Source organism: Salvelinus namaycush, chromosome 5 (assembly GCF_016432855.1).
Source record: "Salvelinus namaycush isolate Seneca chromosome 5, SaNama_1.0, whole genome shotgun sequence".
NCBI lineage: Eukaryota > Metazoa > Chordata > Actinopteri > Salmoniformes > Salmonidae > Salvelinus > Salvelinus namaycush.
In genome coordinates this window covers 52,555,392-52,581,716 of record NC_052311.1, presented here as the reverse complement: position 1 = coordinate 52,581,716, position 26,325 = coordinate 52,555,392, and the positions used below count along the sequence as shown (strand labels likewise).

The window sequence follows — 26,325 nt, the reverse complement described above, 5'->3', positions numbered from 1 at the left end:
TACTTTTTGAAGAAATGTCCTCTGGTCTGATGAAACAAAAATAGAACTGTTTGGTCAGAATGACCATCGTTATGTTTGGAGGAAAAAGGGGGAGGATTGCAAGCCGAAGAACACCATCACAACCGTGAAGCATGGGAGTGGCAGCATCATGTTGTGGAGGGTCTGGTGCACTTCACAAAATAGATGGCATCATAAGGAAGGACAATTATGTGGATATATTGAAGCAACATCTCAAGACATCCGTCAGGAAGTTAAAGCTTGGTCACAAATGGGTATTCCAAATGGACAATGACCTCAAGCATGCTTCCAAAGTTCTGGCAAAATGGCTTAAGGACAGCAAAGTCAAGGTATTGGAGTGGCCATCACAATGCCCTGACCTCAATCCTATAGAAAATTTGTGGGAAGAACTGAAAAAGTGTGTGCGAGCAAGGAGGCGTACAAACCTGACTCAGTTACACCAGCTCTGTCAGGTGGAATGGGCAAAATTCACCAAATTTATTGTGGGAAGCTTGTGGAAGGCTACTCAAAACGTTTGACCCAAGTTAAACAATTTAAAAAGGCAATGCTACCAAATACTAATTGAGTGTATGTAAACTTCTGACCCACTGGGAATGTGATGAAAGAAATAAAAGCTGAAATAAATCATTCTCTCTACTATTATTCTGATATTTCACATTCTTAAAATAAAGTGGTGATCCTAACTGACCGAAGACAGGGAATTTTTACTAGGATTAAATGTCAGGAATTGTGAAAAACTGAGTTTAAATGTATTTTGCTGAGGTGTATGTAAACTTCCTACTTCAACTGTATATACCATATATATCTTGGCTGTATTGGGTACTCCTATTTATCCTAAAATAGCCCAATACTGGAAACTACAGTACATGGAAAAATTGCCACAGCCGCACTTAGGTTTGCTTAGCATGGAGCCCTGAGGAGTGGTGCAGTAATCTGTTCTTGGGTACTCCTTCCTACACTTTCCCTGATAAGGAGAGAGAGGTGCAGGGCTAGAGGGCACCAGAGAGGAAGCTGACATGACAGACTCCCACACTTTGTTAACCCACTAATGGACATTCCTCCCCACCACTAACCCCTTCATTGCACGGACTTGTCTGTGTTAGCAAAAATGAGGAAGGAAACATAATGCAGGAACAGATAGATCGAAATTGTGATGAAAAGCAACTATATTAACCATAGATGAAAATGAAATAGAATGTATACATATCTAGGTGTCCATCTAATTGGTGATAGATTTTCATGCAAATATTTTCAAAATCTCCATTAAGAAAATATGTGTATTTTCCCACCAGTGGTGTTTCCACCAAACTGACTTGTTGCGGATAAAAATCAGTACGTGATGATGTAGTGCACACAAAATTGAAAGTTCAATGTGTTTCCATTGCTTTTTCAATTCTACAGATAGTTTTGTCACAAGAACTGTTGCTTTAAATAGCAAATTTGTCTACTCTGGTCTTGGCACGTGCACTCTAGCCAACAGCTTGCAGATACAGTGCAGGTAGGCTAGTCTACATGATGAGATTATTATGGATAAGAGCAAGAATTGTTTTATTTGTCAAATGGCAGTCTAGCATTGTTCATCATGTCAAGACCCTTGATATTTATTGGAAAGGAGCATCAAGCTCATCGTCCACTTTCACAACCCTATGAAGTTCATCATAATTTATTTAATCTTTAGCATAATAAATGGTATAGTTTCCTGAGTCATAGACCAACCGCCATATTGAGTGACTCTAAGTTTGCTTCAATATGATGGTTATTATATCAATATTTGTGAATAAAGGCATTTCTACCGCTATTTCTCGCATACTTAATTTTACAGACACAAAATGATCCCACCATGTTGAACGAACAAATTCTGTCGGTATTTATAACATTGTACTGAAACTTCCTGTTTCCATCTCTAAGCTGTTGTGATTTTTTTTTTGTATGATATGACTTTACTCTAAAAACTGTGGATGGAAATGTGCTAACAGAGACAGAGGAAATAATGTTCAATGCTATGGTGGCACAGTGCCAGAGCTCTCCATGATTTCCCTCGTCTGTAGTGGAACAAGAAAAGGTTTTCTTGTTACCGGTTGGCTTTGATCCAAAGGTCATGGTTAAATATGAAATATTCAGTGATCAAGCAAGTGAAAAGGGTATATAGCAGCATCTGCTAGTCTGTGCTTGCACAAAATACAGTGCCTTCAGAAACTATTCACACCCCTTGACTTTTTCCACATTTTGTGTTACAGCCTGAAATTAAAATGGATTAAATAGAGATTGTTTGTCACTGGCCTACACACAATAACCCATAATGTCAAAGTGGAATTATACTGAAGAAAAATATAAATGCAATATGCAACATACATAGGCCCACCCACTTGGGAGCCAGTACCAGCCAATCAGAATGAGTTTTTCCCCACAAAGGGCTTTACCACAGACAGAAATACTCCTCAGTTTCACCAGCTGTCCGGGTGGCTGGTCTCAGACGATCCCGCAGGTGAAGAAGCAACATTTGAAGGTCCTGAGCTGGCGTGGTCACACGTGGTCTGTGGTTATGAGGCCGGTTGGACATACTGCCAAGTTATCTAAAATGACGCTGGAGGTGGCTTATGGTAGAGAAATGAACATTTAAATTTGTGCAGTCAGCATACCAATTGCGCACTCCCTCAACTTGAGACATCTGTGGCATTGTATTGACTGACAAAACTGCACATTTTAGTGGCCTTTTATTGTCCCCAGCACAAGGTGCACCTGTGTAATGATCATGCTGTTTAATCAGCTTCTTGATATGCCACACCTGTCATGTGGATGGATTATCTTGGCAAAGGAGAAATGTTCACTAACAGGGATGTAAACAAATTTGTGCACAAAATTTGAGAGAAATAAGCTTTTTGTGCATATGGAACATTTCTGGTATCTTTTATTTCAGCTCATGAAACATGTGACCAACTCCTTACATGTTGCATTTATATTTTTGTTCAGTATATGTTTTTAGATTTTAAATTTTTAATTAATAAAAATAAATAGCTGAAATGTATTGAGTCAATAAGTATTCAACCCCTTTGTTATGTCAAGCCTAAATAAGTTCAGAAGTAAAAATGTGCTTCACAAGTCACAAATTGCATGGACTCACACTGTGTGCAATAATAGTGTTTAACATTATTTTTGATTGACTACCTCATCTCTGTACCCAGACATACAATTATATGTAAGGTCCCTCAGTCGAGCAGTGAATTTCAAACACAGATTCAACCACGAAGACCAGGTAGGTTTTCCAATGCCTTGCAAAGAAGGGCACCTATTGGTAGATGAGTATACATTTCAATAGCACACATTGAATATCCCTTTGAGCATGGTGAAGTTATTAATTACACTTTGGATGGTGTATTAATACACCCAGTCACTAGAAAGATAGACAGGCATCCTTCCTAACTCAGTTGCCGGAGAGGAAAGAAACTGCTCAGGGATTTCACCATGAGGCTAATGGTGACATGAGTTTCATGGTTGTGATAGACAACTGAGGATGGATCAACAACATTGTAGTTACTCCACAATACTAACCTAAATGACAGAGTAAAAAGAAGGAAGCCTGCACATAATACAAATATCCCAAAACATGCATCCTGTTTGCAACAAGGCACTAAAGTAATAGAATAAAAATACATGGAATAGAGCTACGTGTAACGGATGTGAAATGGCTAGTTAGTTAGCGGTGCTGCGCGCTAATAGCGTTTCAATCGGTTACGTCACTTGCTCTGAGACTTGAAGTAGGGTTTCCCCTTGCTCTGCAAGGGCCGCGGCCTTTGTGGAGCGATGGGTAACGATGCCTCGTGGGCGACCGTTGTTGATGTGTGCAGAGGGTCCCTGGTTCGCGCCCGGGTCGGGGTGAGGGGATGCCGTAAAAGTTAAAACTGTTACATACGTACAGGCTATATCATATAGGAAAACCTAGTTCAGTATGCTTTCCAACAGACATTGGGAGACAAATTCATCTTTCAGCAGGATAATAACCTAAAACACAAGGCCAAATATACACTGGAGTTGCTTACCAAGACAACATTGAATGTTCATGAGAGGCCTAGTTACAGTTTGGACTTGAATCGGGTTGAAAGTCTATGACAAAACTAGAAAATGGCTGTCTAGCAATGATCAACAACCAACTTGGCAGACCTTGAATCATTTTTTAAATAATAATGTGCAAATATTGTACAATCCAGATGTGGAAAGCTCTTAGAGACTTACCTAGAAAGACTCACAGCTGTAATCGCTGCCAAAGGTGATTCTAACATGTTTTGATTCGGATGTAAATACTTTTGTAAATTAGATATTTCTGTATTTCATTTTCAATTCATTTGCAAACATTTCTAAAAACATATTTTAACTTTGTCATGTGATTATGGGGTATTGTATGTAGATGGGGAAACAAAATCTATTTAATCAATTTAGAATTCAGGCTGTAACACAATGTGGAATAATTCAGAGGTTATGAATACTTTCTGAAGGCACTGTAATTGGGGATGTGTTCTCAAACCACAGCCTTGGAGAGTAATTTAGAGATTGAAGAAAAAGTGACAGCGATTCTGGGGGAGAATTCGATAATGAGTGTGTTAGATATAGATATGGGGAAATAAAGGGACATATAGAAAGGAGAGTAGTGTGTGTTAATAGGTTACAACTGTTGCATCCTGTTAAGTGGTACTTTATCTGCATTTTACATGTGCTCTGTCTATGCATGTCTATAAGTGAGCAGGGTAGAGGCGAGGGAAACCGACATGGCACAGCACTGGTGTCATCTTGGCCACAAGGGAGATAAACCTCTTGGTTGAATGCCAGTTCATTGGCAAATGTGATTTACGTGGGGCGTCTCCCTTTCTTGTTTTTCTCCTAGAATTGTTTGTTTGTCAAAGGGATTTGTTGAGTTTATTGATCTGTAAACTGCTGTTGGGTAAGAGGGCATAGAAGAGAGGAAAGATAAGCCCTAGAGAAAGAATAACACAAAAATATGAGGGGGAAGGAAGACATTGGGGTGAGGAAAAGACTGCAGGATTCTACAGCTCTTCAGGGAACAGAGGAAGGATTAGAACGGCCACAATGTTCATGGCTTTCACATGGAAATGTACAGAATGCATTTTTCACTCAAAACGGCATTTTGCTTCACCTACACAGCTATAATGTACGGGGTCCTAGCTTTATTTTAAATTGAATATCGGAAGGCAATAACTATTATCTGCCCACGCCAGGTCTCAAGAAATGTCTCTCTGCTATTACATATGCCTGATGATGAAGAAATGGCAGTAGGTTGTCAGTCAGTCACCAAGCAACACTTTTGTCTTGACACAATGAAAATATTTTTGAAAAGGTATGACAATCATACATTTTACATGAGTGAGAGTTATGACTTGCACATGCACAAAATAGGGAAAGGGGGATAGGTAGTCAGTTGCACAACTGAATGCTTTCAACCGAAATGTGTCTTCTGCATTTAACCCAACCCCTCTGAATCAGAGCGGTGCGAGGGGATTCCTTAATGGACATCCACGTCATCAGCACCCAGGGAGCAGTTGTTAACTGCCTTGCTCAAGGACAGAACAGCAGATTTTCCCACCTTGCTGGCTCGGGGATTGGAACCAGCGACTTGCCTAATGCTCTTAACCGCTAGGCTACCTGAGGCTGAGAGACAATGTTTCCGTTTTAAATCTAATAGCTGTAATGATCCCGCGGTGAGGGAATCAGCTCAGTGGCAGTTTGACCACGAAGAGATTGGGCACTCATACAGCACAGCTTGTGCCTGCTGTCTCATGCCTCCAGAGATCAGGGACTAAAATACTGCCTAGTTTAAAACCGTTCAACTGATGTCTCCTCACTGGACAGATGTGCTGTTCAGAATGAATGAATGAAATGTGAGTTCTGTATATGCTGTATAATACTAGTCTATTTTATTAAGCACTTAATTTAAAATGGTTTTTAGATGGCCATGAGGTGTTTTTGGATTTTGAGTTCCTCCTGTGTGCATTTTGTTTTAGACTTTTTTTTAAATCTTTTTTTTACCAAACGGGGATGCAGAGCACGTACCCCGGGGCCCCGGCTCCAGGGTCAGGGGCCCCCAGATAGCATATGATAGAAAGATGTGTAGCATTGCAGGAAATTAGCTTTAAAACTGCAATATTTTGTCTCAGCCTCATGGAAAAATGTAAACAAACGCATGAGATGAGCTGTAAAACAGCACATTTTCCCCCTGCCCTGTGGCAACAGTGTAGAATTGCAGGAAAGGTGCTTTATAACTACACTTTTCTCTCTGCACCATGGCAATATGTGTTGAAATGCAGGAAGTTAGCTGATTTCCTGACCTCCTCAGTGGGCCCCTGAAGGCCGTTGCCTCGTGGCCCCAAATGCAGTAGTCAGGCGGCCCTGATCATGGACTTCACATGTCACAAACAGTTGCTCTCAGAAAATATATTCGCTCACATCATGAGTATGGTTACCTGCACACAATAATGACATTATTGTGGATAGTCAGATTAATATAACAGTTCGACTAAAATGTTACGTTAGTTAACCTATATGCATTGCAAGAAGAACGATTTCGCCTAATAATCCTGTTTACTTGGACACATCTGAAATCAGGCTTGATGGCACTCTGATAAATGCAGAAAATCGGCAATCAATATAAACGTTATACAACAGCGACTGTGGTATTTTTGGGATGCATATTTGATTCTGAGTTCGGACATATAAAGTTTGTTTGTTAAAACTACTAAACGCATTCATTCAGTTGTTCGGAACTCACTTCAAAGAGGGAGGCTCTCTAAGCTAGTGCTAGCACAACCACAGATCAAATACACAGCTGGAACGCCGGTGTTTAGGTCTACATAATTCGAAAGATTGCTGGTGTTTTAGTTGGCGTATGCTTACTTCGATTTTGACTTTACGCCGATTAAGATAAACAGAGTAAGGTTTTTACATGACTATTGCATAATCTGCCTACTGCCATAATCAGTTTAATCTATAATTATTACTGTGCATGTAAACGTACTGTGTGTGTGTAACCTGATATACATGTTCAACCCCCGATATTTTATGAGAAAGATGCATGCACTCAACAACTGGTATAATTTCTCTCAACGTAGACTGTTGGACATGCTTTTAAATACAGATCCTCTGTGGTATAATTATTTACCACTGTGCTAATTGCGCGATAAGAAATATTTGTATAATAGATCCACTCCTCCTCTCTCGCATTCTCTCTCTCCTCCCTCCCGCTCCAGTGGAAACGAAAGCCTACCCCTGTGCCCGAGTAAAACGGCGCCACGAGATGAACACACACACTTTCATACAAGCACATACACACTGTTCCAGCGTCAGGCAGTCAGTCTCTACTCCGACTGGCCAAGGCTGCCTCAGGCTATCCAGCGCAACACTGAAATAGACAGACAGAGTACAAGGAATACTGTCATGAAACCAGACATACACACACAAACAACAGGGGGTCACAAACACAGGGATCTACAGCTGTGTGAGAAGCCGGACACACCCTCAGACCAGACGAAGGGAGGTAGAGTGTGTGTGCGCGTGTTTCTTTGACCTGTGGCTGTAGAGGATTATCCTGGTGTGTGACGGCACACTACTTTTGTCATCTCGTTTTCTCTACCTGATGCGGTGGGATTTCCTGACCCTGGAGTTCAACAGCTGACCCATGCAGGCCTAGAATCCGCTTCCCTGAGTTGGAGACCTGCAACACAGCTAAAGGTGCTGAGCAGTGCTGGTACTTTGCTAGCCTTTCCCTGGACTATTTTCTAATTCAGGCAAAAAGTTACACCTTCTCATGCTACAACTATGAAACAACAGGCACATTTTCTGCAGAGATAGGCTACTCTGTCTGACACAGCAAATAACCAACGACTGTCATGGCTTAGCCTAAAATAATTGAATCGGGAAAGCCAACGTCAACTTTGTCCAGTCTGTTTTCTTTGGTAATAAGAGGTGGGAGCTAGTACCTCTCAAATGACTGACTGTGGCTGTGCATTCATTCGGTTGATTTTCCAATTTTATTTGTTTCTTTGGGCGCAACTAAAAGGAAAAACTTAATTGACGTTTTTTTGGTCGATATCCCCGGCTTTCGAACCACGCGTTGCCTTTTCGCGGGTTTCGCTTGCCCATCAGTACCTCTGCCCACGCACGACTCGAGCCTCCCAGCTGATATTTCACCTCAGTCACTGACAGTCACACATGCCAAGACGTCGTAATAAACCAGAGTTTGACATGGAGGGAGAAAACTCAATTTAAGGTAATTGTATTGTATTTAGGCAGATGTCAAATATGTTTTTGTAGCTGCAACAAATTATATCGGCTACAGCCAGACAGTGCACCACGTTTTCCAAAATTACTTTTGAGTGTAGGCTATGATGTGAGAACAAATATTTAGGCTTAATATAAGGCTAATAGCTTTAAAAAACCAGGCATACCGTCCTTATAACGTTTTAGGTTTTGTTATGTATACATTTAGAAGTTTTAAATATGTGTTATCTACTAGAAAAAGCCTTTATCTGATTTCAGACATCAGTTTATCATAACCCTATGCGCTCTATTACTCAATTGTTTTTGTTTTTGATAAAATACTTTATAAACAAGATGTAGCCTATAGCTTCAAATGAATCAAAGTAATTGCCCTCAGATTGAACACTGTTCTACCAAGCCTACATGCATGTGAAAATGGCATGCAAGGCAACTTCGATTATTGCTAAATTGTTTAGGTATTTGGTGGTGTACCAGGCTTTGATGCTAAACAAATCTCAACGAGTGCAGTTTAACAGTTAAATCAATGCATATCATGTCAGGTGCAAGCACAATGATCTACCAGTTTGATAGAGGCAATTAACAACCATGTAATTGTCTAAGAAAGTTCACCTTCACTATAACTTACTAAAGGAAGCTGTGACAAGTATTTTGTCACACATGTTGACATTCTTTGATGCATGGTTAATTATTCTGTTTATATTCTCAACTCCTGAGTATAAATCTGATTTGAGGGATCATAACTGCCCAGTAACTCAGTAACTTCAGTCTGGTATAAGGGAGTCACCCTCTCACAGATGTTCTATAACATGGTAGTGCAAAGGCCATTCAAACGTGACATGAAGAAAAATAGTTTGAGGGAATTCAGTTGTGACGAAGCAAAACAGCTCTTTGAACAGAGTTGAACAGACATGAAGAGACTTAAAACTGAGCCTTTTGTGTGTGTGTGTGTCTCTGTGTACAAATGTCTTCCTATGTCTCCCTCTTTAGCTCGACAGGATAAATAATTCACAAGGACATTATTCAGCAGCCTAGCAGGATGAGGATGGAGGGAGTGAAACTGTTGCTGGTTCTTCTTCTGCTGCTGGGTGCCTGTCTCCAGTGGGTCCAGTCTGGCAAGTCCTCCCAGCACCGTGATTCACACCGACGCCCCAGAGAGCACCGGGACCATCGGCAGCACGGGAACATCACGCTGGCCATCATCCTACCACAGAGAAACACTGCCTACCCCTGGGCCTGGCCCCGTGTGGGTCCGGCTCTGGACCGAGCCATCAACACCATCAACGCTGACCCAGCGCTCCTCCGTGGCCACCACCTGGGTTACGTGTTTGAGAACAGCGAGAACGAAGAAGGCATCTGCTCTGAGTCCATCGCCCCACTCATGGCTGTTGACCTCAAGTTCGCCTACGACCCTTGGGCTTTCATTGGGCCGGGCTGTGACTACACCTCCTCCCCAGTGGGCCTCTTCACCACTCACTGGGACATCCCCATGGTAACTGCGGGCGCCCCAGCCGTGGGCTTCAACGGCATCAACATGTACCCGTCCATCACCAACACGGGCCCCACGCACAAAAAGCTGGGCAAGTTCGGCCTCCATATCTGCAAGCACTTTGAGTGGAAGGAGCAGGTGCTGCTCATGTTCAGTGACAACAAAAAGGATGACCGGCCGTGCTACTTTGCTGTGGAGGGCCTCTACTCAGAGCTGCACTTGAACAACATCACCTCGGTGGACCTGGTGTTTGAGGAGAACACTGGACCAGTCAACTACTCTGACCTGCTCCACAACATCAAGCAAGATGGCCGAGGTGAGTCCCCTATGTTCACTACACTTTATTCACAGCTTTGTATTCTACATATTGTGAGAGCAAATCCGTTAATGTTCAGTGGGTTGGCACAGTGGAACTTATTTCATTATGGTTAGCCTAAGAACAGCCTAAAAAGAACATTCTTGGAGCATGTTATTTATTCAGCCGAAGCCCTCATGACATAGATTTCTTTGAATTTGTTTGACACAGCTGTACAAAAATAGCTAAGCTGTATGTGCTTGTTTTCACATTTACGATTGCATGTGTGTCTCACTTATTACCTATGATATTTGTTGTCTCCTGCCCTCTGAATGATTCGTAGCAGCATGGCTTGTTAAGCGTGGATATTAGCTTTTGATCGTTGCTGCAGGGCATGAATGCGCCGGCAGCCTGAGCAAGAATTATGAGCTCAATCGATGCTTTGCAGTTCAGACAACTCACTGCTGCAAATGGCCTGTCCCCAGGACAGACAGAGATAATAAGATCGGCGTCATTTGATGATACAGCAGTTTTATGGACCCCTCAAATTTTGTCCATCGAATGAAAAAAGAAATATATATATATATATAGATATATATATTTTTTAATATTTTTTTATTTTTTATTTAAAAAAATAAAAAATTCCACTGTATTTTGGTTCAGTTTACCCTTCTGCTGCCTTTGAGGAAATGGGCACAGTGAGTACTGTACAAAGCAAATATAATTCATTGCTACTCCAATCTATCACTTTCTTTGCAAAGTCAAGTGAGTCAACAAATAGATAGATAAGCCTCTCGATTGGTTCCCTATGAGCTTCCCTCTCCCGTTCCCACACGGGTATAAAAACGTCTCCAGAGAAGACATTTATTAACAGAGGTCAAGAGCCCTGCGACCTTATAAGGGAGCTGCAGTCAACATATCAGATCTGTAGGTATTTCCTGCTAAACAGACTCCGTCATTGGGCTAATTACCCTGGCCCTTTGCTTTTTGTTGGTCTGCAGTTCATCATATTTAACCAGAGGTGAGCAAATTATGGACTTAGTCAAATTAGGGATTTGTTCAAACAAAACTGGTAATCCATGTCCTGGAACAAATATTAAATATGAGTATTTTTGTTCAACAAGAAAGCATGTGAGACTTAACATGTTTCTTTTTGTTTTCACACTGTGAACTTTGTTGTTTTGGTTACATGGACCCAAATGTGTACTTTATGGAGCGCCAGAATACTGTTGTCTTTGGCTTATTCCAAATTCACAGTCAACAGGGTGTGATTGATTAGGGCTTTTAGTTAAGGTTGTCTGACTGAGATCTGGTAGAATGGCCACACTAATTTGAAAAAGGACATGGGACCAGAGCTGATTGTAAAGCCATGCATTTTGATGGAGTGTAGTTGACCTGTGTGTGCAGACCTTATGAGTTGTTTTATGTATTTAGGTTAAAAGGGCAATCTGCAGTTGCTACATCCATGTTTGGACTTATAAATTAATTATATGTACTCATTGATTCTTGAAGAATATAACTTATACATGCCTCATTTATAAGCAAAGTAAATATAAACTATATAGCCTCAAAACATGGTTAAATATATTATTTTGATATCATGGATGGTCAGTCCTTGCATCCATAGCTCTGTCTATGAATTTGAGAGTGGTTACATTTCTCCAGCCCCATCCCTTAGCTTTTTACCGAAACAGGGACCGGAGATGACTTTATTGTTTTAACTACTGATTGCCACTTTAAAGTGTCTGTTTGGCATTAACAGTCAGGAAATGTTTAACCCAAAGACCTTCGTAGACATATGTTTTTTATTGCTCATACACCTGCCTGGGAAAAAGCCATCATAGGCGATGCAATTGTTCATTAGATTGGGACCGGTGTAAAATATAATTAATATCTGAGTAAAAAGGCAGTTTCCTGAATATAACCTCCGCCATGGCCCAGTTAGGAATCAAAATAAACTAAACTCCCACGGTATTTATCAGAAAATCTCCTATGCTTGAAACAGCCATTTGTACAACTCCATTTAGAAGAATACCCATGGAAGAGTTATAGTGGAAATATGACTGACTCAAAGGAGAAAAGACTAAGTCATAAAGTAGCAAGTGGAACATTTGGGTTAGCCTACACAGTATATGAGAGTACAAAAATACTTCCTGATTGTAACTCTGTTCTGTCAGAGCACACAATCAGCAGCTGATTTACATGTTGTTGTGGTGGTTGTCAGTTTGTTTCAGAACAGCAGATGGTTTGAGGATCAGACAGACCTGCTTTATATTCAGATTTCATGTACTGTATTGCTTTTCTCCACGTGTGGAAACTCTTTTCACAGCTCAGAGACAAGTAATACCACAACAACACCAACACTCATCTCACGCTATGGTTGGAGAGAGTGAGGGGCAGGAGTGCTTAATGTGCAAAAAAATTATAATGTGTGTGGGGTGCGAAAAGATAATGTAACAACCTCCCCAGCCCACCGTAACACATAGACACACATCTGTCACACTCACCAGCAGTAATGTGACCTTTTCCTCAGCACTCATCAAGAGAGAGGAAGCCTTTCACAATATGTCCCCCCACCTCACCACCCCCTGCCGCCATCCCCAGGGACCAATAAATAAATACCCACACCATTATGATGAGGAAATGACGCCAGAGACGGTTTGCGTGCTGCAGGAACCTCAGTCTGTTGTTTGGGTGCATTCATTGTCTCACCAACTGTTGCTTCTCTCAATTGCCCCCTTTACTGAAAAATAACATGGCTTGGATTGTTTTAGACTGGTTTCATTGTTGCTTCAGGGGCCTTAACAATAATCCAGGAAAAAAAGACTGAAAGTGTGGTCTCTCATATCTCTTTGTGTGTGTCTACACCCAAAAATGAAAATGTCTTAGATTTTCCACAGACCTCAAAAGTGGTCTCCTGATGTGGTTTATGCATTGTTGTGGTTTTAGAACAGGGATGGGCAACTGGCAGCCGCATTTGAAGGCAATCGAATCAACCCCCCCCTCAAAAAAGTATATATTTTTTTGAACTCAGTCGAGGTCTCAACTTACTTGAGTTAAAATACTAGAATATACAAGGTGAAATTTCTAAATATGGTTGTGGATCAGCTGTTTTTCTCTTGTTTTGTCAGTCACTGATAGTCAGTCAATTAGCCCATGTCAGCTAAAATTATTTTAGATTGCTAAATTAGTTTAGCTGCCAGCTATCTATACTTGTTACGCATGGATGTGGGTGTGCAGAACCGTGAGCAACCTGTGGCCCCTCATGATGAGTTCAGATTTTTGTGGCCCCCACCCCTATCAAAGTTGCCCATCCCTGACTTAGAACATCCAGTTTTGTTGATTTTGTATAATAAAAAAACTAATTTTGAGAGCGAAAACCTAAAAATAGGGAAAACAAAACTGAGAAAAATAAATTTGGGAAACACTAAACAGAATTAGTCAAGAAATAAAACAGATTTTATAGGAACAGTACAAATGCCCTTTAGCTGATTGAGCACTTTGACCCCCTGTTCCAGCTCCTTTCAAAATAGGATCCCTACCAAACCACCACTGCTGCACTGCAGGGAGCAGGATGGAGATGGTGGTGTATTGAATATTGATCAAGTTTAGGGGTTTAAATAACTCAACGTTGGTAACTCATCATATAACTTGGAGAAGAGCTAAGCCCAGTGGACTGGGTGGGTGTACATGGTGTGTGAAATTTAATAAGGGGCCATTTTCTGAAATGTCAAAAAGATTTAGTCAACAACAACAACAGAAAATCAGCCATTTGTTTCCCCCAAGAGTCCTTTCTTGAGCACAGCATTTATCAGATGCAATAATTATAACCATAAATATAATAATGGAGATAATCTTATACAGAAAGGAAGAGTTGAATATTGTGAAGGGTCATGCATATTTTATGAGTGGATTTGCACAGTCGACTGCACTTCTTGTCAATTATTTTGGTGTTAATTCCTTAAAATTAACCTGTTAATGTTGTTTCCTGTCAGAAATGGTGTTTCTGGGAGTAACAAAGCTCTGTCTCTGTGATGGTAGTGTAACAGTGTTGCTTCCGTCCCTCTCCTTACCCCAACCTGGGCTCAAACCAGGGACCCTATGAATATATCGACAACTGTCACCCAGGAGGCATTGTTACCTATTGCTCCACAAAAGCCGCGGGCCCTTGCAGGGCAAGCGAAACAACTACTTCAAAGTTTCAGAGCGCGTGACATCACTCATTGAACGCCATTTCACATAGGCTCCAGTAGGAGTAGTTCTCCTCTGGGGAGGTTGGCCTACATAGACTAATCGATAAATGAATGCTGTGTGTGGAAGGAGCACAGTTTATTTCAGGACAGCTCTGTTTGGTTAGCTGTTTTTAACATCTGGAATAGTAATCTTCCCCACATTGTGTGTGTGTGTGTGTGTGTGTGTGTGTGTGTGTGTGTGTGTGTGTGTGTGTGTGTGTGTGTGCGTGTGTGTGTGTGTGTCTTTCATCTTTATCAACCAACCCAATTGACTACGCTAAAAAAGAGCAACAGCCAAAAACATTTGGCAAAGTCTGAATTTTTTATCTACTTTGCTGAAATGGTTGGACAGAACACAACAATACATTTATCAGTTTCGTAACCTTTTTGCACAATATCTGGTATTATGAAAGACCAGATTGGTTCTTGTTTAATTACACAAGCCATGGAATCATGTGAGTGGGGCGTTTATCAACACAGTCCTGACCTGAATTTAAAGTTTCTGAGGTGACATAGAAAAAGTGTGAAAGTGACTTTTCATTTGGACTTTGATATTAGCAAATATATTTGAGCAAAGGTGAAATGTATCACTAAATGATGGACCCATGTGGACACAGCTCTCCCCTTGCCACCCCCTCTCTGCCCCACCTCCATCTTGCCCTTCTCTTTGCTCTCCTCACCTCCACCTTGGTATGCTAATCAGTTATATTTTGGAACAGGCTGTTTTAATCAAGGACGGTGTAGCTCCACGGGTGGTTCAGTATCAGTCCCATTCATCTTATTGATGAGAACTCTATCTTTTGTCAAAGCCATACAGTAAAGATAATCACTTCCAAAGAAAGACGATCAAAGAAAGGCTGAGTTATTTTCCTTTTCACTACACACACCCACATGCCCAGTGATTACATAACTTCTATAGGTTAGTGAGAGTACAGTATGCGAGGAGAAAAACTATGCACTGCGTATCCAAAAGCAACGCATGGCTTGTTAATCATTAGTTGAGGAATTATACAGCACCCAATTGCTTGACGAGATAGGAGCACTCAATTCATCCCAATGGGATTACCTGTCTATAAAGAAATTTATTTTACGCTACTGCTACTCTCTGTTCATCATATATGCATAGTCACTTTAACCATATCTTCATGTACATACTACCTCAATCAGCCTGACTAACCGGTGTCTGTATGTAGCCTCGCTACTTCTATAGCCTCGCTACTGTATATAGCCTGTCTTTTTACTGTTGTTTTATTTCTTTACCTACCTATTGTTCACCTAATACCTTTTTTGCACTATTGGTTAGAGCCTGTAAGTAAGCATTTCACTGTAAGGTCTACACCTGGTGTATTCAGCGCACGTGACAAATAAACTTTGATTTGATTTGAAATGTCTATACACAGTTCCAAGAACATCACACTACCTGTGAAAGGGGGGGGGGGGGGGGGTTCAATTACCTTTCATGGTGGCAGATCTTTGTAGAAAGTGTTGATGAGCGAGAGAGTTTTGGCAGTTGAGCTTGTTAACACAGTGTTAAGAGGGTTGTTGACATCACCCTTGCCTCCACATGACTCCTTCACCCCATAGCTTGGACTTCCCAAAAGGGGTGACGCAAGACCCTGGAGCTTCCATCTCTTCTAGCTCACCTCCTCCTGTCGCTATGGTTGCCGAGGCAGAAGGTGGCCATGCTGAACTTAACTACCCACAAGGCCTTGCCTTTCCCTTTTCTCCCCCTCAGCCCCCTCGGCCCCGTCCATCTGGCTTTAGTTAAAAATGTATATTCTGGAATCCTGGAGAGGCAAGGAGAAGGAGGGGAGCCAGACATGTAGGCCTATAGTTTGCCTTAGAGCCTGGGGGAGATAGTAGTGGTGATGGTTTTGGGTGGTTTTAGATTTGTTGGTTTGCATGAATACACATAGATGAGTCAACACACACGTTTAGTTATCTTGGTGAGTTTAGGCCTGCTGTTCATCACAGGTGGAGTCTAGAGTCCTGGTAGGGACGGAGGCTGCTTCTGCCATAATGGTTCAGCTTTGAACACACTCCTATCCCAGTTTAACATCTAACAAAGCTTTTTATAGTTAGACATTGTATAATTGGATGTTTTCTGTATGATGTTGGATATTCACTCTTAGAAAAAAAGGTGCTATCTAGAACCTAAAAGGGTTCGTGTCAGATGGTGAGTGTAGCTGGTGCATGAAGTCAGGCGCAAGAGAGCAGAATGAGTGAGAAATGTACTTTACTCAACAAGGCACAAGGTAACAATTACACTTGACCAAAACAAGACGGTAAAGATAACGCACGGGCACCCGTCAAAAAACCAGCCATCAAAATAAACCTAACTGAACATGTAATAATCCCGCACAACACCATGGGGGAAACAGAGGGTTTAAATACAGGAACAAATAATTGTGAAATGGAAAACAGGTGTGTGAAAACAAAGACAAAACCAAAGGAAAAAGAAAAGTGGATCGGCGATGGCTAGTAGACTGGCGACGCCGCCCGAACAAGGAGAGGCACCGACTTCGGTGGAAGTCGTGACAGTTCTTCTGTTGTACCCATAGAATAACCCTTTGAAGAACCCTTTTGGTTCCAGGTAGAATTTTTTTGAAACCAGAAAGGTTTCTATATGGAACCAAGAAAAGGTTATCCGACGGGGACAGCCAAAGAACCCTTTTGGAACCCTTTTTTCTAAGTGTTTAGATAAGAGAGCACAGCTCTAAACTAGACACTGAATTGTGTTTAGTCATGGCTGTTAATTCCATGCTGGGGACAAATCTACAGACTTCTCTACCACGTGTGGGGACACTGACACACACACACACATACACACTGATACACACACATACACGCACACATGCACACAGTCTCTCTGAGTGCATCTCCTGCTGAGGAAAATCATGATGTCAGAACCTGAAGTGTCATAAAAAATAACACAACCTTCAACATTTGTTCTTAGAGAGAGATAGCACAGGACTAAATTCAAAAGACTCTTGTATCTCTCAATTAGCATAAGAGCATTTTACATTTTGAAGGCTGACCCTGTTTAGACTGTTTTCCACAATTTTCAGCATTCACAATTCATGAAAATAGTGAACTGAGGAAATGTTCCTCCACAGACAGAAGTGAGCAAAATCATTATAAAAACAAAAGTCTGTGGGACTCAATGTTCCGAGTAACTTTTATTCAAACCTCTGGTGTGGCCTCTTGTACCATCTCATCTTTGATCAGAAAGTCAGTTCCACTGTTGAATCAACCAGATCATTTCTCCCTGGGGTATTTTCCAAGGCTTCCCAACCTGTTTGTGTTGCGTGTTTGTGTCAGTATATATCCATCTAAAGCTTGTGAAATTGTCTTTTGAGTCATCAGATAAACAATACCATATTTCTGGTCAGATCACTGCAGGCCTAACCTGCGATACAAGAGGCTTTTGCTGATCTCATCCCACCTTTCAATAAGGCCCTATTGGGTTTGTTTTGTGTGCTGTGGCTGATGGCAAATGAAGCAAAACAGAAATTCAGTATGAATGGGTTGATAGTAGCCACAGTCTAAGAGAGGTATAGTATCTCAATAGTGTTCACTTATAGATATCCCACTGGGCACAAATGTTGTTCAAAGTATTTTGATTTACATCTGATTGGATTGTCAACTAATGAGAAATGAACCAAAATTTGAACCATGTCATTGGATTTGGGTGAAAAATTGGGTGAAAAAAAGACAAACATTCCCAAAATACTTTTAATTGAAATGACGTGAAAACAACGTTGATTCAACCAGTTTTTTTCCCAGTGAGATGGTGACTGCATGGACACATAGAGGGGTTGTTTGGAGTGAAGTACACAGTGACATACTGGTACATACTGTTACATCATTCTCATTTAATTTGCCTGCTTCTTGCTTTCATTCAAAGATCCCAATAGGTATGCCTAGCAGCAATGTTTCTAAGTAATATCCCGCATAATAAATATGAATTGGGATTCACTTCCACTGTCTGCATATCACAATTTGTAATTGTAATGCAACTAGATAATGTAATAGTTAATCAAGAACCATGGAAGTCTGCTGTCTCTGTCACTTGACTGCAGAATTGTCTGTGTGTTCAGGAGGAAGTTGACAGGTTCTACATCACAGTAATTCAAAGACTTAATCAAGTGTCTTTGTTTCTCTGGAATGTTTTTGGAGATTACACTGACACAGAGGGATTGATTATGTTATCACTCACCAATTTATAGGAAAGGAAGAAGTTGTGTGGGGTTGTGAGAGACAGAGTAAAGAAGGCTACAGAATTCAACGTGGCGAACATACATCCGTGACTCGATAACAGCCAATTAAGTTATTAAATAAAACATTTTAAAAAGTTTGTAAATATATAATAATGGTCCATCAGCCTGTCGCTACTCTGCGGTTGTGGACTCTGAATTAAGTTAAGAAAAATAAATGAAGGTGGAGGGAGAGAAGGAAATAGAAAAAGTAAGAAATGTTCTTATTCCTTCCTTTCATCACCCTCCCTCTCCTTCTAACACCCCCCTTATCTCTCAATGTCACCTTCTGCTAACCTTTTGTGAAGGTAAGAAAATCAGACAGGATGGTGTGGTGACGTGTGACAGACATTCTATTCGCTATCTCCGCCTCACTCTTGCTCTCTCAGCCAATCGTCATGGTATCAGCTGGGCTGTCCACAGTGAAACCACTACATCATCAGCTCTTCTGAGGTTCGAAGTTCAAAGGAAGTGTCAGACCGTCTGAAGATGATAGTGGAAGTGTGTGTGACGGTGCACTTATCAGGCATGAAAGGTATGTAAAGTCACAGTGTTTGCTCCGCCTGGTGCCGGGATCAGGGGTCAGGCCTGGGCTTTGCCCCCTTGTACCGCTCTACACTCCTCTAGCCGTGATGCCATCCTGGTTTGTTTCCATCCACTCATGTTGCACATTGGGTCAGCATTCATAACAAAAGCAAGGGTGTCAACAGCTTGTCTTACACCAAATGTTATATATCTTGGTGCCACTAGAAGTTGAGTGTGGCACCAAACAACTGGTGGCGCCATTGTTTGTAGGGGATCCAGATAAGGATGGAGTCTCACCAGGAGGAGGGCACTCAGACCCTCCTTATACTTATAAGTCTCCTGAGCCCAGGGCAACCCGGGAGATCCCTTTTAGTCTCCTTAGGTTTGTTGGTTTGGTTCCACTGCTCACTTCCTGACCAGGGCCATTAAACCCTGAAACAATAGAGCCGCCAGGACAGGAAGTGCGTGCTACAGGAATGTCATCACATCCCTGGAGACTTCCTGTGCCACTCTTCCAAGCCACATGGTGCCAGACCAGACCACAATAAACTAGATAAGACCCTAAATAGACCATAACACAATAACCCATCAGACTAGACCAGCCCAGAACACAATACACTATGACATTGACACGTTAGAATAGACTAGACTAGACTAGACTAGATCAGCCTAGACCTACCTGTACTAGAACAGGCCACACAGGATCACAGCAGCACAACCTGCTTATGGGGTATAGGGCTTAAGGGTTGTTTTTGGACCAGGCAAAACTAACACAATGGCGCACAGAGAATGCTGAACACGGTTTGACATCCACACACACTTAACGTGTGCTGCCGTGGCAGTGCCAGGTACTTGGCAGCCTGCAGTAATTACCCAGGCTAATGAAGGGTCTGACCGAGGTAGTTACCCTCTAGCTGGGAGCAGAGCTGATCATAGAGCTAATAGAGCCCTGTTTCAGATCACTGTCTCTGACACACCACCGCAGGCACTACTAAACCCCAGCACAATTAGCCTGCGGGCTAACATTGAGTGTCCCCCCTCCTTTCTCTCATTAGCCCTATTTACAGTACCTTAAGAAAGTATTCATACCCCTTGATTTATTCCACAGTTTGTTGTGTTAAAGCTGAATTTATAATGGATTAAATATATTTTTTCTCTCACCCATCTACAAAGAATACCCCATAATGACAAAGTGAACAATTTTTTTGATATTTAAGCAAACTTATTGAAAATTAAATACAAAAATATCAAATTTACATATAATACCTGTCAACATTTTGGACACACATACTCGTTCAAGGGTTTTTCTTTATTTATACTATTTTCTACATTGTAGAATAATAGTGAAGACATCAAAACTATGAAATAACACGTTTAGTAACCAAAAAAGTAAAAACATAAATATATATTTCTTCAAAGATTCTTCAAAGTAGCCACCCTTTGCCTTGATGACAGCTTTGCACACTCTTGGAATTCTCTCAACCAGCTTCATGAGGTAGTCACCTGGAATACATTTACATTAACAGATGTGCCTTGGTAAAAGTTCATTTGTGGAATTTCTTTCCTTCTTAATGTGTTTGAGCCAATCAGTTGTGTTGTGACAAGATTGGGGTGGTATACAGAAGATAGCCTTATTTGGTAAAAGACCAAGTCCATATTATGGCAAGAACAGCTCAAATAGGCAAAGAGAAACGACAGTCCATCATTACTTTAAGACATGAAGGTCAGTCAATCCAGAACATTTCAAGAACATTGAAAGTTTCTTGAAGTGCAGTAGCAAAAACCATCAAGCGCTATGATGAAACTGGCTCTCATGAGGACTGCCACAGGAAAGGACGACCCAGAGTTACCTCTGCTGCAGAGGATAAGTTCATTAGAGTTAACTGCACCTCAGAAATTGCAACCCAAATAAATGCTTAACAAAGTTCAAGTAACAGACACATCTCAACATCAACTGTTCAGAGGAGACTGCGGGAATCAGGCCTTCATGGTCGAATTGCTGCAAAGAAAGCACTACTAAAGGACACCAATGATAAGAAGAGACTTGCTTGGGCGAAATCTGTCCTTTGGTCTGATGAGTCCAAATTTGAGATTTTTGGTTCCAACCGCCGTGTCTTTGTGAGATGCAGAGTATGTGAATGGATTATCTCTGCATGTGTGGTTCCCACCGTGAAGCATGGAGGAGGAGGTGGGGGTGCTTTGCTGGTGACACTGTCTGTGATTTATTTATTATTCAAGGCACACTTAATCAGCATGGTTACCACAGCATTCTGCACGATACACCATCCCATTTGGTTTGCGCTTGGTGGGACTATGGGACTAGTGGGACTATCATTTGTTTTTTCAACGGGACAATGACCCAACACACCTCCAAGCTGTGTAAGGGCTATTTGACCAAGAAGGAGAGTGATGGAGTGCTGCATCAGATGACCTGGCCTCCACAATCACCTGACCTCACCCAATTGAGATGGTTTGGGATGAGTTGCAGAGTGAAGGTTAAGCAGCCAACAAGTGCTCAGCATATGTGGGAACTCCTTCAAGACTGTTGGAAAAGCATTCCAGGTGAAACTGGTTGAGAGAATGCCAAGAGTGCAAAGCTGTCATCAAGGCAACGGGTGGCTACTTTGAAGAATCTCAAATATAAAATATTTGTTTAACCCTTTTTTGGTTACTACATGATTCCATGTGTTATTTCATAGTTTTGATGTCTTCATTAATATTCTACGATGTAGAAAATAGTAAAAATATAGAAAACCCTTGAATGTGTAGGTGTGCCCAAACTTTGGACTGGTACTGTAAGTATTCACACCCCTGAGTCAATACTTTGTTGAAGTCTTTTTGGGTAAGTCTCTAAGAGCTTTGCATACCTGGATTTTTCTTGATTTTTTTTTCAAGCTCTGTCAAGTTGATTGTTGATCTTTGCTAGACAGCCATTTTCTTGCCATAGATTTTCCAGACAATTTAAGTCAAAACTGTAACTAGGCCACTCAGGAACATTCAATGTCACTTTGGTAAGCAACTCCAGTGTAGATTTGGCCTTGTGTTTTAGGTTATTGTCCTGCTGAAAGGTGAATTTGTCCCCCAGGGTCTGTTGGTAAGCATCCTGAACCAGTTTTCCTCTAGGATTTTACCTGTGCTTAAAGCTGTATTCCGTTTCTTTTTATCCTAAAAAAAACTCCCTAGTCCTTGCCAATGACAAGCACACCCATAACATGCTTGAAAATATGAATAGTGGTAGTCAGTGATGTGTTGTGTTGGATTTGCCCGAAACATGTTTTGCAGTGCCTTGTTGCAAACAGGATGCATGTTTTGGAATATTTTTTATTCTGTACAGCCATCCTTCTTTTCATTTAGGTTAGTATTGTGGTTAGTATTGTTAGTATTGTGGAATAACTACAGTGTTGTTGATCCATCCTCAGTTTACTCGAATCACAACCATTAAACTCTGTAACTGTTTTAAAGTCACCATAGGTTTTTGTCCTCTGAGTTAGGAAGGACGCCTGTATCTTTGTAATGACTGGGTGTATTGATACACCATTCAAAGCCTAAATAATAACTTCACCATGCTCAAAGGGATGTTCAGCGTCCGTTTTTTCATCTTCTACCAATCGGTGCCCTTTGTGAGGCATTGAAAAACCTCCCTGGTCTTTGTGGTTTAATCTGTGCTTGAAATTCATTACTCGATTGAAGGACCTTATACTTATCTGTATGTCTGGAGTATAGAGATGGGGTAGTTAAATCGTGTTAACCACTATTGAACACGGAATGAGTCCATGCAACTTATTATGTGGTTTGTTATTTTGACTCCTGACCTTATTTAGGCTTGCCATGACAAAGGGGTTGAATACTTATTGACTCAATACATTTGCTTTTTACAAACAAAATTCTACTTTGACATTATGGGGTATAGTGTGTAGATCATTAAATCTACATTTAATAAATGTTAAATTCAGGCTGTAACACAACAGAATTTGGAAAAAGCAAAGGGGTGTGAATACTTTCTGATGATTCTGTATCTCAGTATCTCACACCGCAGTAAATGCCTGGTGACTCATTATTATTGGTATAATATGACTTCCGTGGTACATAAACCATTTTTTTTTTAATGCTTTACTTGATGGACTTTACAAGCCTGAAGTGGGTGCGTCTTTGAAGAAAGTATGATTTGAAGTGCCTATTAGGTGTTGGTCTGTCTGTTTGTCTGTTTGTCTAGACGTCATGTGTAGGGTTGCACATTTTGGGGAATATTCAGAGGTGGAAACTTTCCTTGGGAATATATGGGAATTAATGGAAATATATGCAAATTAATATTAATACCATTTCAATGTAGATGTTTTTTGCATTGGATATATTTACCATATATGGAGAAAGAAACATAAACCTTTTACCTTATCATAAGTAGACATAATTGCAAATTATTAAATCCTTCCAATATAAATAAAACAAACTATTTAGTTACGAATTGAACTTTATTTAAATAAGTTGACTCTTCACATGGGATGATTTCGCTGAACAACAAAAGGGAATATTGAATGATTCCCAATGATCCATCCATCGCATCTCCCAAAAATGTTTTCAACATACATCTGTAAAATGATAGTCTAGAAGCTAAAGCTTTGGCTGTCTTCCTCTCAGGCTTCCAAGTCTTCTCCCTGGACCTCCTTAATGTCCACCTCTTGAACATAGGACTCTGAGGCCTCATCTTCACTGTCACTTTCCAACCTTTTTGAGGATGGCTCAAAAAGCCTCAAATTTGCCCGGATGGCCACCGATTTTTCAACCCTTGTATTGGTCAGCCTGTTGCGTACTTTGGTGTGTGTGTTCCCAAACAAGGACCAGTTGGGCTCTGAGGTGGCTGATGTTAGTGGGATTTGGAGGACGATGGAAGCAACAGGGGAAAGAGCCTCAGATCCACAAAGTCCCTTCCACCAGGTGGCTGTTGAGATATGTTGGCACTACTGCCATATTGCATCTCCATCTCAAAGCCCTTGCTTGGAAGTCTACTTCGCCAGACTGCCAAGAACCTTGCCCTCATCCATGCCAAGGTGGCGAGACACGGTATTGATGACACCATGTTCTTGCCAGCATACTGGGGTCCAACATGTATGCTGCAGCGTGTATGGGCTTCAGGCAGAAGTCTTCATGTGTTTTGATGTATTTCAGAACTGCAGTTTCCTCTGCTTGGAGCAACAGTGAAGTGGGCAGGGCAGTATGAATTTCTTCTCTTACATCTGCAAGCAGAGTCTGAACATCAGAAAGGATGGCGTTGTCTCCCTCAATCCGTGCAATGGCTACTACTATAGGTTTCAGGAGTTTCAGGCTGCTTATCACTCTCCCAAAATACATCATCCAGGAGGATCCTCTTGATGGGGCTGTCCATATCGGCAGACTGTGAGATGGACATTTCTTGGAGAGACTCCTTCCCCTCCAGGAGACTGTCAAACATGATGACAACACCACCCCAATGGGTGTTGCTGGGCAGCTTCAATGTGGTGCTCTTATTCTTTTCACTTTGCTTGGTGAGGTGGATTGCTGCTATAACTTGATGACCCTTCACATACCTAACCATTTCCTTGGCTCTCTAGAGTGTATCCATTGTTTTCAGTGCCTGAGCAGCACAGCCAATGGGTGTGATGTGAGGGTAGGACTCCTCCACTTTAGACCAAGCAGCCTTCATGTTCGCAGCATTGTCTGTCACCAATGCAAATACCTTCTGTGGTCCAAGGTCATTGATGACTGCCTTCAGCTCATCTGCAATGTAGAGACCGATGTGTCTGTTGTCTCTTGTGTCTGTGCTCTTGTAGAATACTGGTTGAAGGGTGGAGATGATGTAGTTAATTATTCCTTGCCCACAAACATTCAACCAACCATCAGAGATGATTGCAATACAGTCTGCTTTCTCTATGATTTGCTTGACCTTCACTTGAACTCTGTTGAACTCTGCATCCAGCAAATTAGTAGATAAAGCACGTCTGGGTGGAGGGGTGAATGCTGGGCGAAGAACATTCAGAAATCTCTTCCAATACACATTGCCTGTGAGAATCAGAGGTGAACCAGTTGCATACACAGCTCGAGCAAGACATTCATCAGCATTTCTCTAAGTTCCTCAATTGAGTCAAAAAAACTTCTGATTCCAGGAGGACCATGAGCTGTTGCTATCGATAAGGTGTCTGATTCATAATTTTCACCTCAAATAGAAGTAGAGGGACTTTGTCAGAGGTTCCTTGTTGTGAGCGCTGAGGAAACTTTATGCACCTGGCCAGATGATTCTGCATCTTTTTTGCATTCTTCACATATGATTTGGCACAGTATGTGCAAATGTACACAGCTTTTCCTTCTACATTAGCTGCAGTGAAATGTCTCCACACATCAGATAGTACCTGTGGCATTTTCCTGTAAAGATTTGAAAGAATGTGTAAAAAAAAACATACAATTCCATGTACAGATAAATAGTTAAGCAGTTAGATTAAACAATTCCTTTGTAAGATAAATGTTTTAAAATGAAACATGTATGGAAACAGGTGAATTAACACTCCTCAGGTAGCAGGCTCAAGCAAGCTAAAACCCACATGGTAGCAAAAACTAACTAGCAGAAATTGTTAACAAGTTTGAAATGATTTAAACACACTTTACTGTAGGCTATTATTTACTAGTTAACAAAAAATCATGTATGTCATATAAAATATATTCACCCCTCCCAGTATTGTAATCAAAACGTAATCATGTTGTCCTTGGCTCAGACAGTGTAGTAGTGTGGGCTCAATAGCACCTCATTAGTGTGCAAGATCTTGAGAATCAGCTGTATATGTGATGGAAGAGTGCACTGCACATGTGATGTAAGAATGCACTGTGCATGCAGAGGGTTGAAATTCTATTGAATTGGGGATAGTTTAACCAAAATATGCCACAAGACCTAGAATTGCCTTTTGTGTATCCAACAAAAAAGGTTCACTGTTATAAGCTAACTTTTTTGATGAATTTAAGCAGAATTCCCGGAAAAATTCCACAAATTTACCGTAAAGATGCCGACCCTTTGCAACCCTAGTCATGTGGCCAGTGGTTGTTGTGTAAGGAAAATAAATAGATGGTCATGTATGCTCTCATTGTACTGGGTTGGTATACTGAGTCACCAAGGTGTAGTAGGGTCAATCCGATTAGGATATTGATCACTTATGCATTGTAAATGGGTGGTTGACACAATAAGCCCTTGGACTAAGCGGTGCACCATTC

At 41.2% G+C, this 26,325-nt stretch overlaps 1 protein-coding gene across 1 annotated transcript in view; it reads left to right on the top strand.

Annotated features, from left to right (window-relative positions):
• Positions 1-7,423: 7,423 nt before the first annotated feature.
• The window catches only part of npr1b (natriuretic peptide receptor 1b), a 60,807-nt gene continuing 41,905 nt past the window's right edge, over positions 7,424-26,325 (top strand). Inside the window, exons 1-2 of the mRNA XM_038994454.1 lie at positions 7,424-8,290; positions 9,289-10,103. Of these exons, the coding sequence (XP_038850382.1) occupies positions 9,338-10,103 (766 nt within the window). The 5' untranslated portion in view covers positions 7,424-8,290; positions 9,289-9,337. The remainder of the gene's footprint in view (positions 8,291-9,288; positions 10,104-26,325) is intronic.